General features: G+C 38.3%; 3 protein-coding genes, 1 long non-coding RNA gene and 3 pseudogenes across 6 annotated transcripts; 5 read left to right on the top strand and 2 right to left on the bottom strand.

Moving 5' to 3' along the window:
* The first annotated feature begins 382 nt into the window (after positions 1-382).
* Positions 383-1435, top strand: LOC137719756 (uncharacterized). The gene is made up of 2 exons (XR_015963661.1): positions 383-963; positions 1035-1435. It is a non-coding gene; the product is annotated as an uncharacterized LOC137719756 (long non-coding RNA).
* Positions 1387-4292, bottom strand: LOC137720522 (putative inactive purple acid phosphatase 29). Its single transcript, XM_068459604.2, has 4 exons — positions 3634-4292; positions 3016-3410; positions 2392-2842; positions 1387-1649 (listed from the first exon to the last, which is right to left on the bottom strand). The coding sequence occupies exons 1-4, from the start codon at positions 4004-4006 to the stop codon at positions 1618-1620; spliced, it is 1251 nt and encodes a 416-aa protein (XP_068315705.2). The 5' UTR covers positions 4007-4292; the 3' UTR covers positions 1387-1617.
* A 2153-nt stretch (positions 4293-6445) lies between these two features.
* LOC137719755 (uncharacterized) lies at positions 6446-9490 on the top strand (annotated as a pseudogene). The gene is made up of 4 exons (XR_015963650.1): positions 6446-6792; positions 7207-7690; positions 7938-8846; positions 8992-9490. The product of XR_015963650.1 is annotated as an uncharacterized LOC137719755 (transcript).
* A 209-nt stretch (positions 9491-9699) lies between these two features.
* LOC137720450 (3-phosphoinositide-dependent protein kinase 1) lies at positions 9700-14593 on the top strand. Its single transcript, XM_068459522.2, has 11 exons — positions 9700-10568; positions 11354-11534; positions 11702-11754; positions 11915-12016; positions 12087-12195; positions 12288-12366; positions 12533-12698; positions 12953-13087; positions 13220-13377; positions 13650-13872; positions 14117-14593. The coding sequence occupies exons 1-11, from the start codon at positions 10392-10394 to the stop codon at positions 14198-14200; spliced, it is 1467 nt and encodes a 488-aa protein (XP_068315623.2). The 5' UTR covers positions 9700-10391; the 3' UTR covers positions 14201-14593.
* Positions 14594-15503: 910 nt separating this feature from the next.
* LOC137719754 (bark storage protein A-like) lies at positions 15504-17323 on the top strand (annotated as a pseudogene).
* Positions 17324-17962: 639 nt separating this feature from the next.
* On the bottom strand, positions 17963-19200 carry LOC137719443 (metalloendoproteinase 2-MMP pseudogene; annotated as a pseudogene). Its single transcript, XR_015953626.1, has one exon. The product of XR_015953626.1 is annotated as a metalloendoproteinase 2-MMP pseudogene (transcript).
* Positions 19201-24026: 4826 nt separating this feature from the next.
* On the top strand, positions 24027-26078 carry LOC148699083 (uncharacterized). Its single transcript, XM_088698290.1, has 3 exons — positions 24027-24118; positions 25145-25469; positions 25791-26078. The coding sequence occupies exons 1-3, from the start codon at positions 24027-24029 to the stop codon at positions 26076-26078; spliced, it is 705 nt and encodes a 234-aa protein (XP_088554416.1).
* The last annotated feature ends 88 nt before the right edge of the window (positions 26079-26166 follow it).

Raw genomic sequence — 26166 nt, 5'->3', positions numbered from 1 at the left:
TTCAAACGTCCATAACTATACTGTTATAATCCAGACTCACAAACGGCTTTCGCCTATGTGTTCACATCCACGAGTACTACGAGAATATGTTAAAAGAATAAGTCATACGTCTCTCTAGACGATGGTCAACATAAGTCAAAGTCCTTGCCTCTAGGACAATTTCGTAAATTCACGCTTTTAAATTAAAATAAAAACGTAAAATTTGGAATGGGTTGTCACATATATGGGTACATTCTATTTCATGGATTTGAGAATGTATCCATGTCAAGTTTAATTGAAGAAATTTAATAATGTTATTAAACATCATATCTTTTTTTATAAATGTACCCATGTTTTGTTACAACAATTTTTTGGTTAGTTTTGATGAACGTACCCATGTTTGTTAACTGTGTGTTATTTCTTGCATATATTATTACTTACTACTCTTTGTTTGCCGATTAATGTGAGTATAGAATTGAAAAAACGAGAACAATTGGATTGGTCGAGACATTGCATGATAATAGGAGGAATAGCTCAAGAAATTCTATATCTTCATGAAGATTCAAGGCTTAGAGTTATACATCGCGATTTGAAACCGAGCAATATCCTATTAGATGTTAATATGAATCCAAAAATATCAAACTTTGTGATGGCTAGAATGTTTGGAGTTGATGATCAAACTGAAGGAAACACGAGAAGAATTGACGGTACTTAGTTTCTTGAACTTAATTATACTTCTATGCTTAGTCTCAAACAACTTATTTATATACCTATATATATTGACTTTCATAACTCATCTTTGATTGCAACTATTTTGGACGTCCAATTAGTGGTTACATGACTCCCGAATATGCTATGGGTGGGTTTTGCTCCATAAAATCAAATGTTTTTAGCTTCAGCGTACTCTTGCTTGAGATCGTAACTGGGAGAAGGAACTTTTTAGGCTTTCATCTCACAGATACTGCAGCTACTCTTTTAGCACATGTAAGCCTGATTAGCTACCTATCTATCAACTTAATTAGATGTGTTACTCTTATATCCTCGACCTCATGCAGGCTTGGCAGTTGTGGAATGAAGGGAAAGTGTTGGAGCTGATGGATCCATTGTTGAAAGATTCATGCAGCGCAGACGAATTTTCGAGATACATCCATATCGGATTATTATGTGTTCAACAAGATGCCAATCATAGGCCAACCATGTCATCAGTTGCTCTAATGATGAAAACTGAAACAATTAGTTTTTCCAAACCCGAGCAACCAGCCTTGTTTGCCGGAAGATCTACTGCTCACCGACATCAAACAAGTGCTCATAGTTGATCTGCAAATGGTTTGACGATTTCAGAAGATGTCCCGCGTAGAGAATTTGCTGCAGCGACGATGGCTTGCACGATCAACAAATTGTCACCAATTGTAGATAACCGGTCTATAGTATAATGACAATCAACCTTGTTACATCATTTTTCTGGGTCCTGCTTACCTTATTTCAGAATGCACTTACATAGCATACAAACAGTACATTACTCCCTTTTTTGATAGATTTCATTTATTGTCTGTTAAATTACAAACAAACAAATGACAATTTCCTCGCCAGGATTTCCACAACTTTCTTATGCCTCGTTTCTTGCCTTGTGCTCGTTACTCAATTACCGCCAACAGGTTTTCTACGAATACCTGTTCAATATAGATGAAACAAGAAAATGAGATGAAGCAGGCGATAGTCTGTGAGAAACACAAATGAATTTTGACCTTTGCAATAATATTATACCATAATGACAGTTGAAGCAGCGGATACAATATTTAACACAATTCATCATTATCATAGATCAAGATCAGATGTTTCCGGCTTCTCTTTCGGATTTTGAGTGAGAAATGGGGAGAAGGTGTTTGGCTAAGATGGTCTAGAAGTGTATGAGGAAACTAGAGTCTCCGTGTATAAGGGATTCCTTTAGCAGCAAGCAACGATGCCTTGCGACCAACACAATGAAGAAAGTTGAGAAGCCGAAGAAACAATTTTACTGTCGTATTATTGTGGCAAAGCTGTTATATTAATTATAACAAGCTGGACAGATAAAAACACAACTCTAGATCCAGTATCACATAAGCATGGGATCGAACAACTTAACAAGTTGTTCAGAAAACTGCAACTTTTAGTGAACAGGCCGAAGTTTTGGGCAATTAAACATCTCCACATAGATGAGCATATAAGAATTATCCATGAAATGAAATCAAGTAAAAAGCCTACACGGATGCAAATTATTATTTAGTCAATCTCAAGCTTGTTACGTTGTTATTTTATGCATAAACGGAACAAAGACCACTTAATATGTTCCTAGAAGACCACTTATCAATGTCTAGAAAGAGCTAGGAATAGGGCAGCACTGAAAGTTTTCGTGCTACTCTAAGGAATACGTACCTACAGAGCTCTTGCTCCAGAGAACCTGACCATCAAAAGCAGTGAGGTGCTCATCATCAAGGCGCTTCCATGTTTTGATTGACTTGACCACTCCCCAACCTCCCTTTTTTGTTTTCTCTAAGTTTGCTACCACCACCCTTGCTCTGCGATCCCATCCAGCCTTCCCATAAGCATGGTATCCAAATCCCCCAGCATAACAAAGGTTTATGCCAGTTAGCTCCCCGCAGAAGTCATTGAGGTGATCGTGACCTGTGAACACAGCCTTCACATCTCCTGCTGCAACCATGGTTGTGAAGAAGCCCGAGTTCACAGAAGCAGAGCTAATGCCTTCTTGCCTCACTCCGGTAAAGTTTGATGAGTCAAAACTAGCAAATTCCGGCAATGGTATGTGAAAGTATGCGAGCCCTGGCGCAGGTGCTTTCTGGGGCAGTGGCTTGCTTATGTACGCTTTCTGTAGGGGAAAAAAGGGTCTCATCAGAACTAATTAGAAATAAGTTACTTGCTCAAAGTCAAAGTGGATCTTAATCATCACATATCGATCTTGTGCAAGGGTTGATGGAAATGACTAGTTTAGGTACACGTGATCCATAAAAAAAACGGTGAGCAAAATAGCCAAATTAGTACCTGAAGCTTTGCAGAAGTTTGTTCAAACCAATATTGTTGGGAGGGTTTGATCCAACCATAACCACCGATGGAGGGAACCGTGGAGTAATCTCCGCTGTCAAGGAAGTAAAGATTGAGAACCGATTTGTTTTCAAAACCAGAGCCCTCAACTCCGGCGACCTCTAGGTTGTAGTTCCCAAAACCATCAATATCATCTTGGTCTAAAGGATTAAATTGAGCCAGAGTGTTCTTCAACCCAACAATGTGTTTCATTACCCCTTCCCTCGAGAGGTCGGATTCCTGATCATGGTTCCCCAACACAGCTGCCCACGGGATGTTGGACGCGATTGCTGGGGCGTATGCCTCGTTCAAAGATTTAGCACCATTTGTGGCATCAAACCCGAATATGTTATCTCCTGTAACACAAAGTTCAGATTGGAGAACCAATCAGAAAGCCGAGTATCATGGCTAAATCAAAACTTTGCTAAACAAAATACAGTGCTTATCAGCTAAAACGATGTCCTATGCTAAACCAAAACCAATGATCATCAGCTAAATAGTGGACAGAAGATTATGTTTTGCATCAATGTCCTTGTCTATAAGCATCAACAGCAATGATGAGAAGGGGGGGACAAATACCGGTGAAGACGATGAGATTCGGCTTCTCCGCCTCGATCATGCGGAGGACAAAGGCGGTGGTGTTGAGGTCAGAGCAAGTTGGAAACTGGGACGGCAGCACATCCAAACAGGGCGTGGTCTTGCCATCGGCATAGTGCATATCCGCCACTTGCAGAATCTTAAACTGCCCATCTGTCCCAAACCTCAGCTTCTTCTCCCCACCTCCACCTCGTTGGTGGTGCTGTTGTTCTGCGGCGGCCATACCCCATATCGGAAGCAGCGCCATCACCACCACCGCCGCTAAAAATAGACTCCTTAGCACCTCCCTGTCTCTCTTCATCCTCACCGTCACTGCACCACTCTCATCTCCACAACAGCGACTCTGAACCACCATTATAAACTCACCAACCAAACAAAATATCACTCTCAGTCTGACACGAGCTTAATATTAATCGTAATCGTTTATAGTTCCCTCTTCAACTCCAGAAATTTGTAGTCGTGATGGAAATGTTTTAATAATAGTGACGTGAAATTTTATTTTTTAAGTTATTAAGTTTTTAGCATACATATTTTAAATAATAGAGTATATGTGTTAAAAGGTTAATAATATAAAAAATAAAATTTCTCATCTGTTCTGGTCAGAATAAAAAATTTCTCGTTCAACTCAACGCTTTATATCTGTTTACTATGTTATTTGACTCTTTGTTAAGTATCTATGTCTGGGACAAGGATTGGCTGCCCTCCACTTCCAGTGCCCTTCCCATGTCGTTCTGTTTTGTGTGGTCACATTTAAGTTATATCAATATTTTATATTATTTTTCATAAAGATAATAAGATAAAAATAAATAATAATATATAATATTGACATGATTTAATCATGATCACACATACAAGAAAGTACAAAAAAGGCATCTGAAGTGGAGGGCAGATAATCCTTGTCCCTCTCTGTGTAATTGATTAAGCACTAATTGCAAGAAAGTGATAGATTTAGAATCCCTGCAAGCATATTCCCCAGCGGATTAGATACAATCATACAAGCTGCAGCGTCATTAGTGCAGCTTTGTTATTTGTAACCTCACACTTACTTTTCTTGGAAACTGATCCTGCAGGATTCTTTTTTCAAGAAAACTAAGAATTTCCTGATCATTATTATTTATCGTATTTCGTGTAATTATAAATTATTTTAAATTTAAATTTTAAAATTAAATATAAATAATATCTAATAAAAACTGGCTACAAAATTTACGATGAATGGTTACAATCACGGAATCCTTAGGATTCCTAGGAAAAAGATCTGACAATTTTCTTATCGCAACAAAGTTTGAAGTAAACTCTTGTTTGTCCACGTGTACAATATGCCTAACTGTATAAGGAATGTGCTATCTACGCATCTATTTTTACTTCACACACACTTTTAATTTTTAGTCTCGAATCAGATTCAAATAACAGAAATTAACTAAAAGTGTGTGAAAACTAAAAAGTAGTGTGGAAATAGCACACACCTCAACAATTTGCAGTAACAACTAACACGCCAGCTTGTGTGCCAACTACATTGAATAAAAAGGGGTAATACGAGGGGGACTATTTTTTAGGTTATATTTTGTATATCGTATAACGCTGTTGTTAATGATTAAATTATAACTTAAGTGTTGATTAATGTGTTTATTTTCTATTTGTGACATATCACTTGATTTGTAAATATGGTTTAAAAAATTGGTCTACCCTTGTGGTAAAAGACGGATTACGAAGTTTCCTTAAAACTAAAAATTGGAGGTCTCAGGTTTGAAGCCCGCTGTTGGTGTGGAAGCCAGACTTGTGGCCAGAGGGAGGCTATAATGCCTCTGTAAGTCTTTTCAGTTCCTGAAAAAAGTGGATAACCGTGATTTGCCACTGATTATCTCACTTTTTAAATATAAATAAATATTACTCAAAACGTTTTAGAGAGAACATTAAATACATATCATAAGTTAATAATTAATGAGCATTACGTGTACCAACCACTCATTGGGGGGTAAAATAGGAATGAAACATTCACTCAAAGTTTGTTATGTAGCAAGTTAATCAAAGAGTTAAATTTGAAGATATACAATTTTTGAGTTTTTACTAAATACACTATCAAAATTTGGACTAAATCTAACTTTTTTAATCCTAAAATTACATATGCAGCACTTAGTATTATGATTTAGTAGTATTCTTTTCACTTGTAAGTGAAAATTTTATATTCGATTCCCGTCAAAGATAAATTTGAACCATATTATTAGCCCACTCCCAAACCTTTATTATAAATCATATTGTTTGTTTAAACAACACTTAATTTTTTTGTTTAAATTGTTTTTTGATAACCAATTATTTTTTATATACCACATGATCAAATATGTGGGTCATGTATTTGTCACGTCATTATTTAACGGTTTAATTAACAGATGTATGAAATTGTAACAAAATAAAAGTTTGAGTATAAGATTGAAATATTTTTAAAATATTATATAAGATTGCAATTGCACTCAAACCTGAAGAAGTAAAATGTAATTTATCCAAATATAAATGATAATACTAAATTGTTTTTTGATAACCAATTATTTTTTATATGCCATATGATCAAATATGTGAGTTGTGTATTTGTCACGTCATCACTTAACGATTTAATCAATGGATTTATAAAATTGTAACAAAATAAAAGTTTGAGTATGAGATTGAAATATTTTAAAAATATTATATAAGTTTGCAATTATACTCAAACCGAGGAAGTAAAATGCAATTTACCCAAATATAAACTCATAATACTATTGTTATCGACTTATCGTGGCAAATTGACCAACCCAGCACCGAAGTGATGTCGTTTAGTCATCTTGTTTCCTATTGGGATATCCAGAATCCAGTAATCGAATTCGGACTTGAGCTCGAGTTTTTTGGCAATTTGAGTTTTATTTGTCGGTTGGTGAATCACTGAAGCTGATTTGAATAGAAAAGATTGAGAATTTTGAGAGAATCGAGCTTCGGATTACTGCGGCGATGTCGGGTCGAATGCTGAAGAAAGTTTTGAAGGAACAAGAAGAAGAAGACCGACACGTAATAGTATCCGAATCAGAAGGAGAAGAAGAAAGCCAGCAGCTCAATGGAAAAGTTAAAATCAATCCCCTTGACCTCCTCAACGGCGGCGGAGACGACGACAACCACCAGGTTCACTTTTTTTAATTTAATTCTTATTTTTTGCTTTTAAGTGGATTTAAGAAAATGAAACGAATTATAATTTAAATGGTGAAAATTTTATTGATTTTTGCGTTCAATGTGCTGAGTGATCTTCTAGCTGTGATGGGTTGTCGTTGGATACGTTAAAAGGGTTTTACTTTGGATGTTTTTTTGGAGCCTAAGCCGTCGAAACTTTGCACTTTAGAGAAAAACACTTCAAACTCGAAACTTTAGAAAAAACCGAATTGAATTGGAAATGGGAGAGTAAGAATCAGTTAGAGCATGACAAGTGGATAGGTATGGGGCTTTTTTTCTCCGATTGAGCTCTTGAAGAGTTTTTGTATAGAACTTAAAATTGTCAGGGTGTTTTTTCTAATTTTTTGTGGGGGTCTTGGGTGGTTGCAGGAGGATGAATCAGAAACTGTTGATGAACCCGTGGTTGTTGTGCCTGAGCTGAAAACGAAGGCCGGTGTAGCTTCAACCAACGATCAAAAATCAAAGAAGAAGAAAAAGAAGAAAGGCAAAGAGGCTTCTTCCTCTTCTTCGGCTGCTTCCAATGTCGAAAAGCCCTTGGATGGGATTCTTGAATCCATTTCTTTGGATGCCTCGGAAAAAGCAGCCAGCGGAAATGGTTGTGAGAATTTGGCTAAGCCATGTGCGCCCTCTGTGCTGACACTGAGCTGCGGAGAATCTTTGGCTCTAAGGTGGTAAAGTCCTTTGAGAAACATGAGCGAAGTGGTGGCAGTTCTAGACTGGTGCGTGGTGGAAGACGTGCTGCTCATATTCCTAGAAAAACCATACTTGTCACTGCATCAGAGCATTGGCGTCGCTGGGGTGGCTCTTTTTCCATGGAATTTCTTCAAGTGATTGATGTATATCACCACGTTCGGTAGGATCATTCTCTTTGCTTGTTGTTGTATCTTGAAATGAGTACAAAAACTGCTAGTGCCATCAATTTTTTCTGCACTTAGAAGAAAGCTGGTGCTACTGATGGGCTTGAGTCAATGTAGAGAATTGTTAACCGTTGTCAAGAAAGTAGTTCTCAAATATGATATGTGATTTCGCGTCCTTTTGGTTTGGTTTTGATCTGGATTTTGATCCATGCATCATAATCTGGATTTTGATCTTATGTGCAGATATGTACATTCCTCATCCTACCTTCAAGCTCAGAGGGCATTTGAAGCTGCCAAAGCTATACATGATATCAATGGAATTGCAAGTATTTTGTTATACAATCCTTATCATTTGGATTCGCTTATAACCATGGCAGAGTACTATAAGTTTTCGGGTGAACATCAAATATCAGCTGAACTTATCTCGAAATGCTTATATGCTTTGGAATGTGCATGTAATCCAATGTTCACACCCTTGCAGGGTAATTGCCAACTAAAATACAGCCATGAAACAAACAAGTCTCTGTTCACGGTACCTTTTACTCACATGAGAAATATGGATAGGTGTGGTTGCCATCGATCTGCTTTAGAAGTTTGCAAGTTGTTACTTTCACTAGATTCTGATGATCCAATGGGGGCCATGTTCTGCATTGACTATTCTTCGTCGAGGGCAGAGGAGTATGCATGGCTAGAACGGTTCTCTGAAGAATATAAAAGAGATAACTCCTTATGGTTGTTTCCAAATTTTTCATATTCCCTTGCCATTTGCCATTTCTATCTTGAGAAAGAAGAATCTTCAAAGGTGCACGGGAAAATGCCTCGTCTACTTGAGCTGATCTTATGAAACAGGCATTGATGCTTCACCCGTCAGTCTTAAAAAAATTAGTGGAAAAGGTACCTTTGAAGGACAAGGTGTGGGCGCAGATACTCAAAAATCCGTATTTCCCAAGCAGATCAAGTAGGAATCCCATCCTTGGATCACCTAATAAACATATACGTTGAGAGGAATTTTCTTCTATGGAGGCTCCCAGATATGCATGATTTGCTGAGGGATGCTGCAGAGCTTGTGATAGAGACACTAAGACATAATAGTAGCGATAAGGACGATTGGGCATGCGTGAGAAAAGAAGCATTCTCATCCGAGAAAAACGAGCAAGTGTGCGGTAACAGTTTTGCATTTCAGCTACTTCTTTCCTAGTACTTTGTTTATCACTGTTGCATAAACTTACAAAGTTATATATGCTTATGTTAAACCTGAATTTGGTAGAATGTCTGACTGCTTGCTTGTTTGCTATAGGTACGCCCACTTGTTAGTTTCAGATTTCTCTTTGTCAGTGCCAACTGCCCCGCCAGAAGTTTTGCAACAATTTTTGGGTGATCCAAGGGAGGGCGGCCATGCTCCCGGTAATGTTGCAAATGTTGGCAATCCGGTGGAGTTTGGCCGTGCTCCACGCGATGTTGCAAATCGAAATGCACTTGCAGTCTTATTGGAATCATTTCTGCCATGGGCTCATTATGGAGATATAAACGGTGTTGAGGACGAAAATCAACAAAATGGACATGGTCCAGGCAATGGCTAGTTTCGAATTGAAATGGAAGAAAACGATATAGGAAGTTTTAGGGAAAGCAAACTCATGCTGAATGACACAACCGTGTTCCGTTGTCGCCGGAAACCGGAAAGTTTTGCAAATTTTCTGTTATGTTATTATCTTTTGTGTATTTGGGTGCCTAACAGGACCAACTGAACCTTCCATTGAATCTAAATACCATTTATGCCATTGCACTTATTTTCACCATTTGCACTTCCATTTCTATGTCATCACTTCGGACGTAAAAAACAACTGAAATTGATTATCTTTTGGAAATGTTCTCTTTATCACACAATCCGACAACATAAGGTATTATAGATATAGAAATTTAGACTCATTATTGGATAGCTTCTTTTTTAATTTACGGTTCAAATTCACAGATTAATTATATAAACAATTTTGTGTTAAATAAGTTTGACGAGAAAACATTACTTAAGATTTTGACCCGTTAGTGAGAAGCCCAGTAGACATTGCAATGCTCTCTCCTCCACATCCACAAAAGGGCTTAGAAAGCGTACAATCATAACACCAGCAATGGCAAATGCATGAGCAAATTTCATCGCCACTCCCTCCAATTTTCCATTTTTAGGGCTTTAGGGGTTGGGAAACAAGCCATTCATCTATCCATCCATCTATTCATCATTGAATCCCATGTGGCATGTGCCCTCTCTCCTCTCTTCTTCCATCCCCATACCTCCCTCTCCTCTCCTCCATCCAATAACTAATATTACTCCACACACACACACACACACACACACACTCTCTCTCTCTCTCTCTCTCTCTCTCCTCCCCATTACACAATAATTTAATCTCTCTACTTTCTAGGGTTTTGAAATTGGAACCAAAGCTAAAGCTGCTCATCCTCCTCTGAATACACACATACCCACATTTCAAACAATCAGGAATCCAATCCCATCTAGTCCAATTCTCCTCCTCACCTTTTCTTTTTACAGAGGAGAATATCAGAGAAAGGGGGACAAGGGAACTCTCTTCCCATCCAAGTGATGGTCTTTGCTCTCCTCCCAAGGCTTTTCCTGTAGAGAGAGAAATTGGGTTTCTAGAGAGAGAGAGTGCTTAACATGTAAAGGCGTATTGGGAGAGAAAAGATATGTTGGCAATGGAGAAAGATTTTGATGCTAAGTTGAAGATTCAGGGGAATTCTTCTAATGGTGCCAACAGCAATGTTCCGAGATCCAAGAGTTTCGCTTTCAGGGCTCCCCAGGAGCATTTCACCATTCAAGACTTTGAATTGGGCAAGATCTATGGCGTTGGTTCCTACTCCAAGGTCCCATTTTTAATTTTTTTATTTAAATTTATTGGTTTATTTGTTGTTTTGATTTTGTTAAATTGGTGTTTTGTCATCTGAGGTTTTCTTGTAGTTTGAATGATGCAATTCATTTGTAAATGCTATAAATTTCTTGCAAATTTATAATAATTGCTAATAGGTTGTGGAAAATATCAATTGTTGCAAAAGAACATACCCTGTGGTTTGAAGGAAGTCCTGCTTTTGCTATATTTCGCAACTTTGCATGAACTAGTCGAAAAATTGCTAAAATTTTACAATGTAATGGAAGGAGAAAAATAACCGTTACATGGGTCGATCAGTTTTATAAGTTGGGATGCTTATGTGATTTGTGTTTTTACTTGGGACTTTCAGAGTTTCAAACCTGCATTTGATTGGTGTGAGCTTATAATAAATTCAAGGACATAGGATTTTTAGTTGGGAATCTTGGGATTATGGACATAGGATTTTCAGTTTGCTAATATGTTATCACGCTGGTAGAAGAAGTTTTGAGATTACAAGGCGAGTCGGGAAAATATCAGATTTTTGGGTTCTCTATAGGCTTCAGTTTCGACAGGAATTAAAGATAGTTCACTTCCTGATATTTTATAAGGATGTTGCTGGTATTCTTATAAGGATGTTGCTGGCTATGTGATTGCTGTCATAATGAACATGTTTCAAAACTTTTAATCGATGAAAGAATACAATATACATATGGCTGCTGAACTGTTTGTGATGCTTAAAGTTTGCTGTGTTCTTATTTGTCTCTTATTTCCAATAAATTTCAGGTTGTGAGAGCTAAGAAGAAGGACACTGGAACTGTCTATGCATTAAAGATCATGGACAAAAAATTCATCACCAAAGAAAATAAAACAGCTTATGTGAAGTTGGAACGTATTGTTCTTGATCAGCTGGATCATCCAGGAATTGTGCGGCTATTCTTTACCTTTCAAGATTCCTTTTCATTGTGTAGGTATTCTGGTTGTAACCTTTTAGAAATCTCCATATCTTCTGTACTTGTTTCAGATTCACGTATTCTTTCTGGTTCAGTGTCTTTGTATTCTTTGTTATTTATTGGTTGTTGTATTCCCATTCCGGAATCTATTTGACACCGGCCTCTCTAATTTTGTGCGAAGACATGGCACTTGAATCCTGTGAAGGTGGAGAACTTTTTGATCAAATAACTAGGGTGAGCTTTAACCTTAAAAACATTTGTTTTCCATGTTATTCTCAAATTCCTCTGCCTTTACCTTTTCAATGAGAGAATCCCCTTGATGATGTGATTTTCATGTTTAATTGCACATCAAGGATTATGTAAATATTATATTTTGTTCTTGAATTGTGCGCAGAAAGGTCGTCTCTCTGAGGACGAAGCTCGCTTCTATGCAGCAGAAGTTGTAGACGCACTTGAATACATACATAGTATGGGATTGATTCACAGAGATATAAAGGTATTCTCTCAAGACTATACTTATGTGCAACTTAATCATTTGAAAATGCTAATAGATTTTCAAATGGCAGCCAGAGAACTTGCTTCTTACATCAGAGGGTAACATTAAGATTGCTGATTTTGGGAGTGTAAAGCCCATGCAGGATAGCCGAATTACAGTTCTTCCGAATGCAGCATCAGGTATCTTATAATTTTAGTCATGAGAAGGCTCCATGGTTCCAAGTTTGAAATTTGATTAATATGATAAAATTCTTTTCTGGATGATTGTGTAGATGATAAGGCCTGCACATTTGTGGGGACAGCTGCTTATGTCCCTCCCGAAGTCCTGAATTCTTCGCCTGCAACTTTCGGGTAAGGCACTTGTGTTGAGTGACTAGGGCTTTTACGTTTTTGACTGCTTTTGACTACTAGTTTTCTGTTCTTTATTTTTTTCCTTGTTCATTTTGTCTGTTCTTAAAAATTATGAACTATGTAGGATAACATATATTTTTTTGCTCGTTTGAAAATATCAAAACAGAAATGACCTCTGGGCACTTGGTTGCACCTTGTACCAAATGCTTTCAGGAACTTCTCCGTTCAAAGATGCAAGCGAGTGGCTTATTTTCCAAAGAATTATAGCAAGAGATCTTAGGTTTCCAAATAATTTTTCAGAGGAAGCTAAAGGCCTTATCGACCGGTTATTGGTAAGCTATCAACTTATACTTATTGCAATTCAGCTTCTATTAGTAATTGTGCTAGTGATATCTAGCCTTCCCTTAGGATGACAGCCGGTTAGACCAAGTAAATAGCCCTCCACCCACTCTGGAACAAAAAAATGTTTTTTTGGTGAACTGGAAAGACAACATCCATATTATCAAAAAAAATTATGGGACTCTTTTTCTTCAAAATTATATGGAGTTATACACCACTTATGTTCTTGGGAATGTAACTGTTTCAGGATTTAGATCCCAGCAGAAGACCAGGTGCCGGACCGGACGGTTATGCTGCACTGAAGATGCATCCATTCTTTAAGGGAGTTGACTGGAAAAATTTACGAGCACAAACTCCTCCAAAACTGGCTTTGGAGACGGGGGTATGGATTTCAATTTTGTTTTGGAAATATTTATATGGAGAAATTCAACTCTTGCTTATATTATTCCATTCTTGCATGGGCATTTTTAAATTGTTTATTAAAACATTGTGTTTATATGCTTTTGGTGTTCAGTCAGATAAGGGTGATAGCCGCGATAACTCATGGAACCCCTTACACATTGGAGATGGTGCAGCAAAACAAAATGAGGGTAACAGTGGTGCCACATCTTCTTCTGAAGGATCTGGTCATGTAACTAGGCTTGCTTCAATTGATTCCTTTGATTCCAAATGGTATTCTCTACACCCGTGCTTTGCGTTTAGCATCACTTGTTTTACTTGTAAGACCTAGATTATTTTGCTTACGAAGTATTTTGTGAACTTCTGTGTAATAATTGTAATGTTATTCCTGTTTCTTGGAAAGAATCTTGGATCTAAATATGCTTAACTGACACTTGATTTGAAGGTTAAACGTTTTATTTCTAATTACTATAGCAATTGCCTTTGCTTCTTTCTTTTATGAAATCCAAGTCGATGTTTTAATCTATGTTTTACCATGCTAATAGGCAACAATTCCTGGAGCCTGGAGAGTCGGTTCTTATGATCTCAATGGTGAAGAAAATTCAGAAACTGACAAGCAAGAAGGTGCAGCTTATCCTCACCAACAAGCCAAAATTGATTTATGTGGATCCTGCAAAGCTAATAGTGAAGGGAAATATAATCTGGTCGGACAACTCTAATGACTTCAGCATCCAAGTCGCTAGTCCATCACAGTTCAAGATTTGTACGGTATGCCCTTACTTCCTGTTCTCTCTGAGTCACATATCATTTTCACTCAGTTTCCCCTAAGATTCTGCGGCATGGCTCTATTACTGAGAAAATACTTTACAGTTTACAGTGTATTTACGATAATATGACATTGAACTCTGGAATGCCATGAAATGCGATGCTGTTATAGCCTTGAGTTGATGAAATTGCTTCTCAAGTTTTACGTAGTTGCATTTCCTTTTCTGATACTATGTAATTTTTTCAGCCGAAAAAGGTACTGCAATTTGAGGATGCAAAACAAAGAGCTTGGCAGTGGAAGAAGGCAATTGAGGGGCTTCAAAATAGGTGAAATCCGTGTGTGGTCTTCATACATTTCTTTTTTTGGATATCATAGTGAGGAGGAACAAAGATCAAAATTTGCCCCGGGTAATTATTATCTAACGAACGAGGTCGGTGTCTGCGGATTCATCTTTTTCAAGGTGCAAAGCTTCCGTCCTTCTCGATGCCTAGAACTAAGGATGTGAAGAGGGTTTTTCGCCCGTTTCATGCTTTGTGCGGCATAATTTTGTACTTGTGAGGTCCTAAGTTGTAGGGTCTGTAAAGGGGCTGGGATCATTACTTGTTTATTGTATCTAAATTTACAATCCAGTTAACGAAATTTTTAAATATCTTTACATTGAAAGATATGATGTTTCTCTAAATAAACAAAGTGAGATGTGAAATTGTTGCATCTTGTTCCTAACTCTTGAGATGGATGCTGTTGCAACTAACCCTTAGAAGTGCCTGCGCCGAATGATTGGCGACGTAAAAGAAGTGTGCGCGGCGATTTTTGAGTTCTGAATCATTTCTTAGCTGTGATAAAAAATTGAATTCAAGTTTTGAAACTAGCTTGAAGTTTATCAGAAATCCATGGACTAACCCCATCGTCTCCGCCCCAAGGATGCTTTTGGCATCCAGGGTCACAGACCGGCCACGGAACCCTGTTCATAGCTGACCCGCTACAGATGATTATCGGTGCCATTATCCATTCCTCGTCGAATTATTGTTCCATCAGTAAATGTTGAAGTGGTCAAAATGTTACGCAGATGATTATCGATGTCATTATCTTCGTAACCATATATTAATGTCCCAAATGCATAATGTTCGACTAATCCTGATGTTTATATACTTAGACAATGATAATTACTACTATGAATATATCATTTTCTGTGCTTTCTTAGATCATTTTCAAAGGAAATGTCAAATTATAAGCGTCAAATTACAATTGATGGCTGATGTGACAATCTGAAATCTCATGTCAAATTTTGTACTTCTTCAACTGAATTGTTAAATGTTATTTTATTATTTAAATAGAGCTTTAAATGGTTGTAATTATTAAAAAAATGTTAAAAATAAATTTAACGTTGATGTCAAATTTGACTCCAAATCACCAAGCCTTCAAATCCAGTTAGCAAATAACACTTCGATTGGAGAAACTTTTTATATCAAGTATGCAAGTGGCATTCCACCTAGGATCAGGAAGTTATGCACAGTGGCACAGAGACTTTGGTGGTCAATGGAATGAAAGCTTATACAAGTGGCTTCAATGGCAAGTAATTCTGATCAGCAAGTTCATATTTTTTTTTCAACAATTTCTTTTCAACGCCGCGACCATGACTGCAAAACAGGTGTCGGAATGCTTCGTTATGCTGGTTTTGTTCTCCCTGCTAGCTGTTTCTTCGTTTTCTTTATCATTAAACAGGAAATCTTTGAATCTGATCAAAGAAGTTAACCGCAAAGGACCGTATTTTGGTCTTATCACAGTTGTAACATTGTAACAGTGAGCCATGCTTACTGTCTGCTAACGCACCAAAAAGTTTGCAATGTTCAATCTTTCATTTAAACGCTGGCTGCTTAATTTATGGCACTGATTCACTCAAAAAAATTTCTCATGTATTATTGTGTTAAATCATGTTAGGGCTTAGTTTAAGTTTTGCACATGGCCCTCAAAATCTCATGGCAGATCCCGTTCAGGGATTGGAACTATAGTTTTCAGAATACATAACCACATCGAAGACCTTCTCAGAGTGAAACTACTTAATGCACGAAAAGTTAGTTACTATCACACAGCTCTCGGAATCTTAACACACATAGAATTTGGCCATTTTTATCCGTTTTATTGACACAAGAAAGAGAAAGAGCCCCGTATTGCGCTGCATTTTCATGTTGTAACTGGTTAAGGGTAATCTTTCGTGGTTAAGGGTAATCTTTCGAGTCATCCTGATGAAATTCGAAACACTTCTGAATCAGGTGAATGCTGCTGCAGCAACACAGCAAATGGTGGATCTGTTTGACATTGTAGGAATTGTCCATTTTGGCATTGCCGGAAACGCCAATAATTCCATGTCAATTGGTGATGTATTCCTCAACAGTTTGCTCACGCTGGCATTTGGGATTGGCTGGTAAGTTTAGTACATTCTTAATCTTTTTCCATCTTTCTATGTCCTAAAAATTGCAATATTGGTTTTAATTACGGACAGAACCCAAGTGGAACTGTGAATTACAATGACGTCGCTGGCTTGGACTTCAAAGGATACAATGTACCAGAAGGAGGAGATAACCTGTTGGGACACATTGGATTTAGTTATGAATTCTTCTCTGAGTCCGGAAAGGCCAACACCGCTCGACCAATTTTTTGGGCAAACACTACTCGCCAGTGGCTACATGTTGCATCCAACGTGAAGGTCAGTCATCCACATCACCTCATTTCTGTGCTGCAATAATCTTGGATAACTAGAAATGAAAAGGATTGATACCAAAACCTTTGTAGCGTAGCAGCTATAAGTTGAAATCCGTATTTATTTTTTCCTGAAAACTAAGGGATGTGATTTTTGCACGCCGCTTTTTGCACCTGTGTTTATTTATTTGCTTTGGACTAGATAAATCAAATGAGAATCGAGGATGGTGCAGAGGGAGAAAGGATTTTTGCGGAAATCAATTCCCCAAAACTAATTGTAGCTTCTGTCATACTACTACTATAGGGGATCAATCTGAACCAATGCGTAAATTCAAGTGTGTGTTTGCCACAGAAGCCGAAGCTAGTTGTTGGCCTTAGAGGCTCAGCATCCAACATTTTTGTGGACAATGCCGCTTACAGGGACTTCCTTTTTAAAACTTTTCGGGTTTCATCTGTGGACATGGAAAGTTCAGCAGTGGTGATGGTAAGCATTTCATACATCTGCATGATTCATTTAACATTCTGAAAAATAATTAAGCTCGTATTTATCTGCAAAATGGTTAACGTGCTGTGAGGTTTTGGCAAACAAGCTTGTCGAATGGCTTTCTGGTGATTGTCATCCGAGGGCTGTTGGATATAGCAGGTGGGCAAACAGGACACAACTCAGTTGACACCTTTGGGCCTCTTGCAGCTATAAACGCTTGCAAAGTAGTCATAAAGTTTATCGAGGAATTTCCGAAGGAAATTAAATCATGAAGTTCTTGCCAAACTTGTTTGCTTCAAACCAAGATTGTGGTAATTTTCCATCTGATATATGCAATAAGAAGAAATATCCAGTGTTGCAATGGGTTTGTAGCCAAATGGTTAATAGTATTCACCCATGTACACAAGGTCTATATGAGCTCAAGTCTCCCCCTGCCTAATATCACTTGTGGGTTGCTCCCCTCTATGGTTTGTACCAAGCTTGATGAAATTAATGCAAAAACTTACATGCATATGTACACAACTGTAAGGATTTTTCCCCCCTTACGACAACAGTGAGGGTAGCGAAGGATTAGACAAGCAGGCCTTGGTCTTCGGACAACAAAACCCTAAACCCTACACACCTGGGCTTGGTCATCGGACAACTCAGTTGCCTACCATTCACAAAGCGAATACACAAACCTAGCCCCTCATATAGAACGCCTCCTGATCCCTCCAAACATCTATGCTAGCCATGCTTTTTCTTTTCATGTAAGCGACATTGGGGGAGGGGAGATCAAACTAATTAGACTTCGAGCGCAGAGTGAATGCTCTTAACCCATTCAGCTAAATGCACTTTTCAAAGTAAAAACTTATTAGGTGCAAAAAGAAGTACAACAAAGAGGACATGAATCCAGACTCTGCAGAAAGAACTGAGGAAATAGCATAAGCATAAGTCTCATAAGGACTTTTATTATGTCATCTGCAACCAAAAAACGAACACGAACACGAAAGAAAAATAGTACATCATCTTCAAAAAAAAAAACCATACTTGTTGTATCAATCCTAGCCTATATTATTTTCTTTGATTAAAGGGACTTGAATGCAGTCAACTTATTCCTTGCTCTTCTTATCAATGATAAGTTTGCTACTGTAAACCATACAAAGCACGTATTCCATCAATGTCATCCCCAGTCAGATCACGTTTTACAATCCCATAAGAAAATTTGGGATACATGATCGCATCGGGGAGGTCAAGATTGTGATCAAGTCCTAGAAGATGACCAATTTCGTGCACAGCGACGGATTCCAAGTCTACCTCATTGGGTCCTGGATTGGCACTCCACTTCTCATCTGCATCAAAATGGAAATTACCACCTGTAGGCGGATTCGCGTGTGCTAAAGCCCCTTTGAAGCCGTCAAATGGGGCCATATCTCCATGGGCGCCCCGGTGAAAGCCAATGGTAATGTCAGCTGATGAAGTAGCAGGCACTTCCTCAAATGTGAAACTGGTCACTTGTGCCCATCTCTGAAATGCTTGTGCACATATAGACCTCACATTCTCTGTGCCGGGGACTTGGCTTGCACTCGAAGCAAAGCGATATCTCAAATGGGTTTTCGTAGGTGGCCATCTTAGCGGACCAGGGAAGAAGAACTCATAATAAGAAACTCCATGGATGGACTTGAGCTTGCGGTTGTGCTTTTTTGTTCCCTTTCGTGTGCCATTGACAACATCCGGTACACCACATCTTGGCACCATCATTTGTTTCACCGTGGTAGTGTCTAGACTTCCGGTGACATTCAAGTGGAAGCTTTTTTGGTATGACTTGATGGCGGACTCTAGAAGGTCATCAAACTCATCGTCGTTGGCGTGTTTTGAGTGATCATAATTCAAGTAGCCGAATTTGGTGAGGTATTTTTTGAGCTCTTGCAACCCACTGACGTTTTGACCCTTGTGGCATCCCTCCAAGTGTTGGATGAACTTGAAGGAGTCATGCTGATGACCATGGGGATCAGTAGGTTTTGCAAGAGTTTGCTGAGATAGCAACACAAAAATCAAAAGGGAAAAGAGTACGCAAACCGAGGCGGTTTTCGAGGCCATTGCCGGCATTTGTTAGCTAGATAGATAGAGAGATGAATGAAGGGTTTGTTGTGTTATTCTTGGCTCCCTTTGCCTCTATTTGTAGATGAGCATTGCAGCATATCAAAAAAGTTTGTGCCTATTTTCTTGTTGGAAAATAAGTAAAATTTGCATATACGCGTTATGGGACTTGGAAATTTTGTTAAACGGAGTCAATATTTAGACTAGTATGAATGTAATGACATGATGACGGTCTTTTTGCTCTTGTCATCTTCTTCTATGCCAAGACTGCTAGAATCAAGTAATTAGGTCCGTTGATGGACTAAGTCATTCACTTCTACTTTCAATATAGCTTAAACACACACACACACACACATACATATATATATATAATGTGTTATTTATTCAAATTCAATCCTAAACACCAAATTAACGAGGTTTTAAACTTCAACTCTATGCATGCATGCATGCACAATCTGCAGTACGTCAACCTTTAGACAATGCTTGTTGTGCTGAATATTCTAAGAAAGATAATTTGGTAAGTCATGACTGATTTTGTAGAAATTTTAGTGACATCGTTTTATCAAATGAGTTCAATGTGCGCGTGTTTTATGTATTCTTGCCAAACTGTAATTATACGCAACATGTGTTGGTTGACGCGACATAAGCCAAAGTCGAAGTCCTTTCCTTAATCTTTTTTTTGCTGTCTGAACATAGTCATCAAAGTAGAGAAATTTGAGCAAATGAGGCTTTAGACCTAACTTGAGAAGTTTGAATATGTTTGTATTCGGTCCACGCGGATATGATCACGTAGTTTTACTAATTCACGTATTATAATTATATGGACTCAATTTATTCTTCCCGTCATGTATATATGTCAGAAAATTTGATCCAACATGCTGACTTGGGCCGAATGGATCCCTTCTTTCTTATTTGGCCAATACTAACAATGATTAAGTGTATAGTGAGCATACGTCACAGTTATGATGGTGAGCAAAAATGTTCTCTTTCTTTTTCTTTTTGTTTGTTGTGTAAACACAGTTATATATCTAGAGAAGTTCAAGCAATCAATATTTAGCTCAATTGATTAAAAAAATGGTCTCTCTTCATCAACAAGGTGAGGAAGAAGCCAATCTCAATACTAATAGCAAAAAAAAGCTTATTTACAGTAATATGCCCCTGAAAGTGTTCGCAAATCCCTCTTTGCCCCTCCGATAGTCACTTGGGTTCTCACAATTGTTAATGTGAATCTTAATTAAGGATGTAAAGTTTACGTAAATATTTTAGGAGTCCTTTATTAGGAAGGATATATATATATATATATATATATATTTTTTTTTTTTTTTTTGGTGTGTCCTTTTATGTTTTCCTGTGAAACAAGGATTATGTATATATATTCTTAATCTTGTGAATAATATGAAGTAAGTTATTCAGCCATGTAATTCTATTTAACATCTGAGCCTGGTTTGTCGTAACTTTAACTTTAAACTTTTTCATCGTGCTGCTATTGTGTCTGCAAGAACTATGCTCGTTGTTCTTGCTGTGTCTGTGCTGCTGTGTTGTCGTGAATGTGTTGTTGTGCTATCGTGAGCATGATGCAATACAACAATGGTGAACAACAAGGAGGGAGGCATAGTACAAAATCTTAAGGGTGAAATCGCTGGTTCAACCAGTCAATCTGTCCTCAACTGTGGTAATTTAGAATGAAGTTTCTGCTGCGCCGAGTGCTATCAAACTTAATGGATCAAACTATCCCCTTTGGTCCAAAGTTTTGGAGATGCATATCGCTGGACGTAGTAAAAAAGGGTTTGTGACATGAAGTATCATGGAACAAAATGAAGGCAATGCTGAGTATGAGACATAGGAGATGGGGAATGCAATTGTGAAAGGGTGGTTGATTAATTCTATGGATCCTATTATCATGGGATTTTTCATTCACCTTCGCATGGCCAAAGAAGTATGGGAAGAGGTTGCTCGAACATATTAGATGGCTCTGGAATCTCCCAGATTTATAAACTGAAGGTTTAAGTCGTTCCAACTTCATCATGAAGGACGTCCTGTGTTTGCTTCGCTGATCTCAAGTCCGTATGGTAGGAGTTGGATCAACGCAGGCCAATTAAGATGGAGTGTGCTCATGATTTGAAGACACTTCGAGAAGAGATCCAATTGGACCGGGTTTATGTTTTTCTAGCAGGTCTAGATTATATCTTTGATAATGTTCGCAATGATGTTCTACAAACTCAGCCTTTACCATCCGTTGAAGATGTGTTATTTGTGGTTAGACGTGAGGAACAACGCCATGCCACCATGATGGGTGAGAGTAACGCAATCAGCTAAGGAGGGCTACATGCGGTGGCCATGGTTTCTTGACCATCTAGGGGTTTTCATTTCAATGGGTCTTCAAATTCATCTCTAAATTCTGGTCCCTTTACTAGAGAAAACAAAGATGATTTGAAGTGCACTTTATGTGGTCAAACCTGCCACACTGAGGATACATGTTTTGGGAAGCATGGAGTACTCGAATGGTTTCCAGAGTTGAAGAAACGATTGCAAGCAAAGAAGCGTGCAAATAATGGAACAAGTGAAGGACATGCATCCTTGGTTGCTACCAAACTGAGCAGTACTAAGGAAGCCGAGATTACCTCTAATGATCTGAGTCAATCTCTGTTGACTCGTACTAGTTAATCATCATCTAATACAGATATTGTGGGACATGTTCCCTTAGCCTTCGATACAGATATTGTGGGACATGTTCCCTTAGCCTCCGATACTGATCATCATACATGTTGGATTCTCGACTCTGGTGCAACGACTCATATGACTTACGATAAGACTTTGTTTTAATATATGACAACATCTCATAGAAAGTGCATATCTACTACCAATGGTACTACTACTCCAGTTGTTGGAGTAGGAATAGTGTGTCTCACACCCTCTCTTTCATTGCATCACTATTTACTCGTTCCATCTTTATCTCATCATCTATTATTTATACCACAAGTTACTAAGCAGTTGGATTGTGTTGTTCTAATGTATCCGTCCTTTTGTATACATTAGGATATTCAAACCAAGGAGATAATTGGGCTTGGCACTAAGAGAGAGGGGTTGTATTATGTGGATGACATCGTTCCTAGAAGAGCTAATGTTATTCGAGCATCTCGTGCTAGTAATTTACAAGAAGTTTGGTTAATGCATCGCCGGTTGGGCCATGTGTCTTTTGGTTATTTAAAGCGTATGTTGCCTAGTTTATTTCGTGAAATCAATGAATCAGACTTACAGTGTGAAGTATGTATTCTTGCTAAAAGCCATTGTGCTTTGTTTCCTCCATTATGAATAAAAGATTGTTTCCATTTGATCTCGTGCATTCTGATGTCTGGGGACCGTCCCCTGTTAGTATTTCTTCTGGAATTAAATGGTTTGTTATGTTCGTTAATGATTGCACTTGTATGACCTGGTTGTATGTGTTGAAAAATAAGAGTGATGTTAGTATGGTGGTTCGGTCTTTTTCTCAGATGATTCAGACCCAATATTCCACTGTTATTAAAGTTCTTTGCTCTGATAATGGAGGTGAAAATATTAATTTTGAGGTGTTTGAATTTCTTCGTAATCAAGGAACTATTCATAAAACAACATGTCCTTACACTCTACAACAAAATAGGGTGGCAAAAAGGAAAAATCGCCATATTCTTGAAACTGCTCGTGCCTTGCTCATTGGTGCTTCCATTCCTAAGCGTTTTTGCCTGAAGCAGTCACTTATGTTGTTTATGTAATCAACCGTATGCCATCCCGAGTTGTTGGTTTTCAAACACCTTTCAAGTACTCACCCAACATGCTTTGGTAATGTCCACGAATACTCTCACTCCTCGAGTGTTTGGGTGTGTAGCGTATGTTCATATTCAAAAGATTCATCAAAGTAAACTTGATTTGTGTGCACTTAGGTGTGTATTTTTTGGTTTTTCCACTCATCATAAAGGGTATAAGTGTTACCATCCTGACACCTGCCATATGTATGTGACTATGGATGTTACATTTTCAGAATCCGAAATTTTTATGCTTCACTCCACTTGACTTCAGATCACCAAGGGGAGAGTGATGCATAGGGATGGCAATGGGGCGGATTGGGTTCGGATGTGACATCCCCATAACTGAACCCGTTTGTTTTCCCCCGAAACCGAAAAAAATCTGAACGGGTATTTTCCGTAACCGAACCCGTTGGATATCGGATTCCCCATCGGGTAATGGTTTTCCCATTATAAAGATGAGCAGGCCAGGAGAAAGATGAACAGGCTCTAGATTTCCATCTGGAGCGACCAGAGCTACTTCCATCGCTGCCAAAGCCAAACCCTCTTTCGCAATGAAGATGAGCAGGCCAGGTGAAATGTGACTAGGAAAAAGATGAGTAGGCTGGGATAAAGTTGAGATGATTGCATGACCTACAGTTCCAATCTCCAAGCTTGCTCATCTTTCGCAATATGCACTGTTGCACAATTTATGAGAGAACTTAAACGCTTGAAGACTTGAAGTTTGAAGTCTGCACACTGCACGATCAAGAGCCAAGAGGTGTATGTTTTCTAGAAGAACTCAAAAGGCTTTTGAAGTGTGCACTGCACACTCAAGACTTTTGTGGTCTCCCATGGAGTATTAAAGTTTCAAGTCTGCACACTGCACATGGATTTCATTCTTTTATAAAAACATATATATAATAAATATTTATATTTTTTTTATTAAACAGTGAAAACGGGGTGAGTTTGGGTACGGGTTTGGATTGGATACTCGTATAACTATAACCGAATAATTTACCCAACGGTTACCCGTAACTGTAAAAAACCCGAAATTTGCTATCCGAAACCTAATTGTTCGGGTCGATTACTTGTGGGTATCGGGTTTAACGGATTAAATTGCCACCCTAGTGATACTATGGGTGATCTTTGTTGGTTGGATATAAGGGGAGCCGTGGATGCAAGGGGAGTAAATGGAGCTGATGTTGAGAGCAATATGAAGAAGTTCCAGTAGGTTTCTGCCGAGAATAGAATAGGGGAGTTTCAATAAACTGCTACCGAAAGCAGTGATGCCCAGCAACAGCAAGAAACTGTTGATAGTGGTAGTTTGGTTAAGCAAATTCATGCTAAGAGCAATCCTAAATAGTTTGCTGTAATTGAATCTGCTACTGAGCCTAGCAATGTATTACCCTCTCTCTAGCTCTACATCGTCGTCTAATACATCTTCTTTGAATATACCTGAGGTAAGTATTGTAGATGATTATGCAACTAATCCAAATAATATTGTAAGTACGTATAAGTTGCCACCAAGACAAAATCGAGGTGTGTCTCCTAACAGGTTTTCTCCGGAAAGGAAAGTGAAGTATCCAATAGCTAACAACGTATCATGCATGAATCTTGCACCTGAACGTCAAACCTTGGTGAATAATATGGAGTCCATTGAAATCCCTACCTAAGTGGGGGAAGCCTTGAAAGATCCAAAGTGGGTGAAAGCGATGGATAAAGAGATGTTAGCATTACAGAAAAAATAAGACCTAGGAGGTAATGAAGTTGCCCAATGGGAAGAAGCATGTTGGATGTCGTTGGGTGTTCACAATTAAATACAAAGCTACAGATTGATTGATGAATACAAAGCAAGATTGGTGGCGAAAGGATATACTCAGACGTATGGCGCGGATTATCAAGAAACGTTTGCTCCCGTAGCCAAAATGAATACGGTACGTGTTCTTATTTCTTTAGCTGCAAATATGGACTGTCCACTAAACCAGTTCGATGTGAAAAATGCTTTCCTTCATGGAAATCTGGATTAATGAATTTTCCTTCTAGGTATGATGCCAGTGGAAAAATAGGAGTATGTAGATTGCAGAAATCACTGTATGGGCTCAAACAGTCACCTCGTGCATGGTTTGATAGGTTCACTTAAGTCATGTAGAGGAATGGATATCATCATAGCCATTCCGATCACACGTTATTTGTGAAGCGAAGACTAAATAAAGTAACTGCTCTAATTATCTATGTAGATGACATGATTATCAGTGGAGATGACTCCAGTGAAATTGTGAAATTGCAAGAGAAGCTTGCAGCAGAATTTGAGATGAAGAACTTGGGTGATTTGAAGTATTTCCTTGGGGTTGAAGTTGCTCATTCAACTAAAGCTATTTTCTTATCTCAGCGTAAATATGTTATGGATTTGTTAAAGGAAACAGGTATGCTAGTGTGTAAGCTTGTGGATACTCCTATTGTGGAAAAGCATCATTTGGGGGTGTATCCGGACCAGAAACCGGTTGATAAAGGGCGATATCAAAGACTTGTTGGGAGACTGATTTATTTGGCTTATACTCGTCCTGATATTGCTTGTGCGGTAAGTGTTGTGAGTCAATTTATACACTCACCAAGTGTAGATCACATGGCGGCTATCATGCGTATTTTAGCATATTTGAAGTTTACACCCGGTAAAGGGATTTTGTATGGAAGACAAAGACATCTAAGAATTGAAGGATTTACCGATGCGGATTGGGCATGTGATGTAACGGACATGCGTTCTACATCCAACTATTTCACTTTTGTTGGAGGGAATTTAGTCACATGGCGTAGTAAGAAATAGAAAGTGGTATCGCGGGTGTCTGCTAAGGCTAAGTACCGAGGTATGGCACAAGGGATATGTGAGATTCTGTGGTTACAGAAGCTTCTTTGGGGACTTAAGTTCAAACCGAAGGAGACTATGAAACTATATTATGATAACAAGTCTTCAAGGGATATAGTAGACAGTCCAGTGCAACATGATATGACGAAGCATGTGGAGGTTGATAAGCATTTTATTACAGAGAAACTTGAGAAGAAGATTGTGTCAATACCATTCGTGAACTCTGAAGAGCAGTTGGCAGATGTTCTTACTCATGTCATGTGTAGTAGGAAGTTTGATGACTCACTCATCAAGTTGGGCATGTGTGATACCTATGCACCAACTTGAGAGGGGGTGTTAACGTGAGTCTTAATTAAGGATGTAAGATTATGTAAATATTTTAGGAGTCCTTTATTAGGAAGGATATATTTTGTAT

Source organism: Pyrus communis, chromosome 1, assembly GCF_041283825.1.
Source record: "Pyrus communis isolate YQ-2024b chromosome 1, ASM4128382v1, whole genome shotgun sequence".
In the NCBI taxonomy this organism is placed as follows: domain Eukaryota; kingdom Viridiplantae; phylum Streptophyta; class Magnoliopsida; order Rosales; family Rosaceae; genus Pyrus; species Pyrus communis.
This window is presented reverse-complemented; position numbering and strand designations above follow the sequence as displayed.

Coding starts and splice junctions, on each gene's coding strand:
- LOC137720522 (XM_068459604.2), bottom strand. CDS start 4,006: ATGGTGGTTCAGAGTCGCTGTTGTGGAGATGAGAGTGGTGCAGTGACG. Junction 2,843..3,015: donor AAACTTCTGCAAAGCTTCAG/GTACTAATTTGG, acceptor TTTCCCCTACAG/AAAGCGTACATAAGCAAGCC. Junction 1,650..2,391: donor CTGGAGCAAGAGCTCTGTAG/GTACGTATTCCT, acceptor TATATTGAACAG/GTATTCGTAGAAAACCTGTT.
- LOC137720450 (XM_068459522.2), top strand. CDS start 10,392: ATGTTGGCAATGGAGAAAGATTTTGATGCTAAGTTGAAGATTCAGGGG. Junction 10,569..11,353: donor GCGTTGGTTCCTACTCCAAG/GTCCCATTTTTA, acceptor AATAAATTTCAG/GTTGTGAGAGCTAAGAAGAA. Junction 13,088..13,219: donor AACTGGCTTTGGAGACGGGG/GTATGGATTTCA, acceptor TTTGGTGTTCAG/TCAGATAAGGGTGATAGCCG.
- LOC148699083 (XM_088698290.1), top strand. CDS start 24,027: ATGGGTGATCTTTGTTGGTTGGATATAAGGGGAGCCGTGGATGCAAGG. Junction 24,119..25,144: donor AGCAATATGAAGAAGTTCCA/GTAGGTTTCTGC, acceptor CATGATTATCAG/TGGAGATGACTCCAGTGAAA. Junction 25,470..25,790: donor GTCCTGATATTGCTTGTGCG/GTAAGTGTTGTG, acceptor CTGTGGTTACAG/AAGCTTCTTTGGGGACTTAA.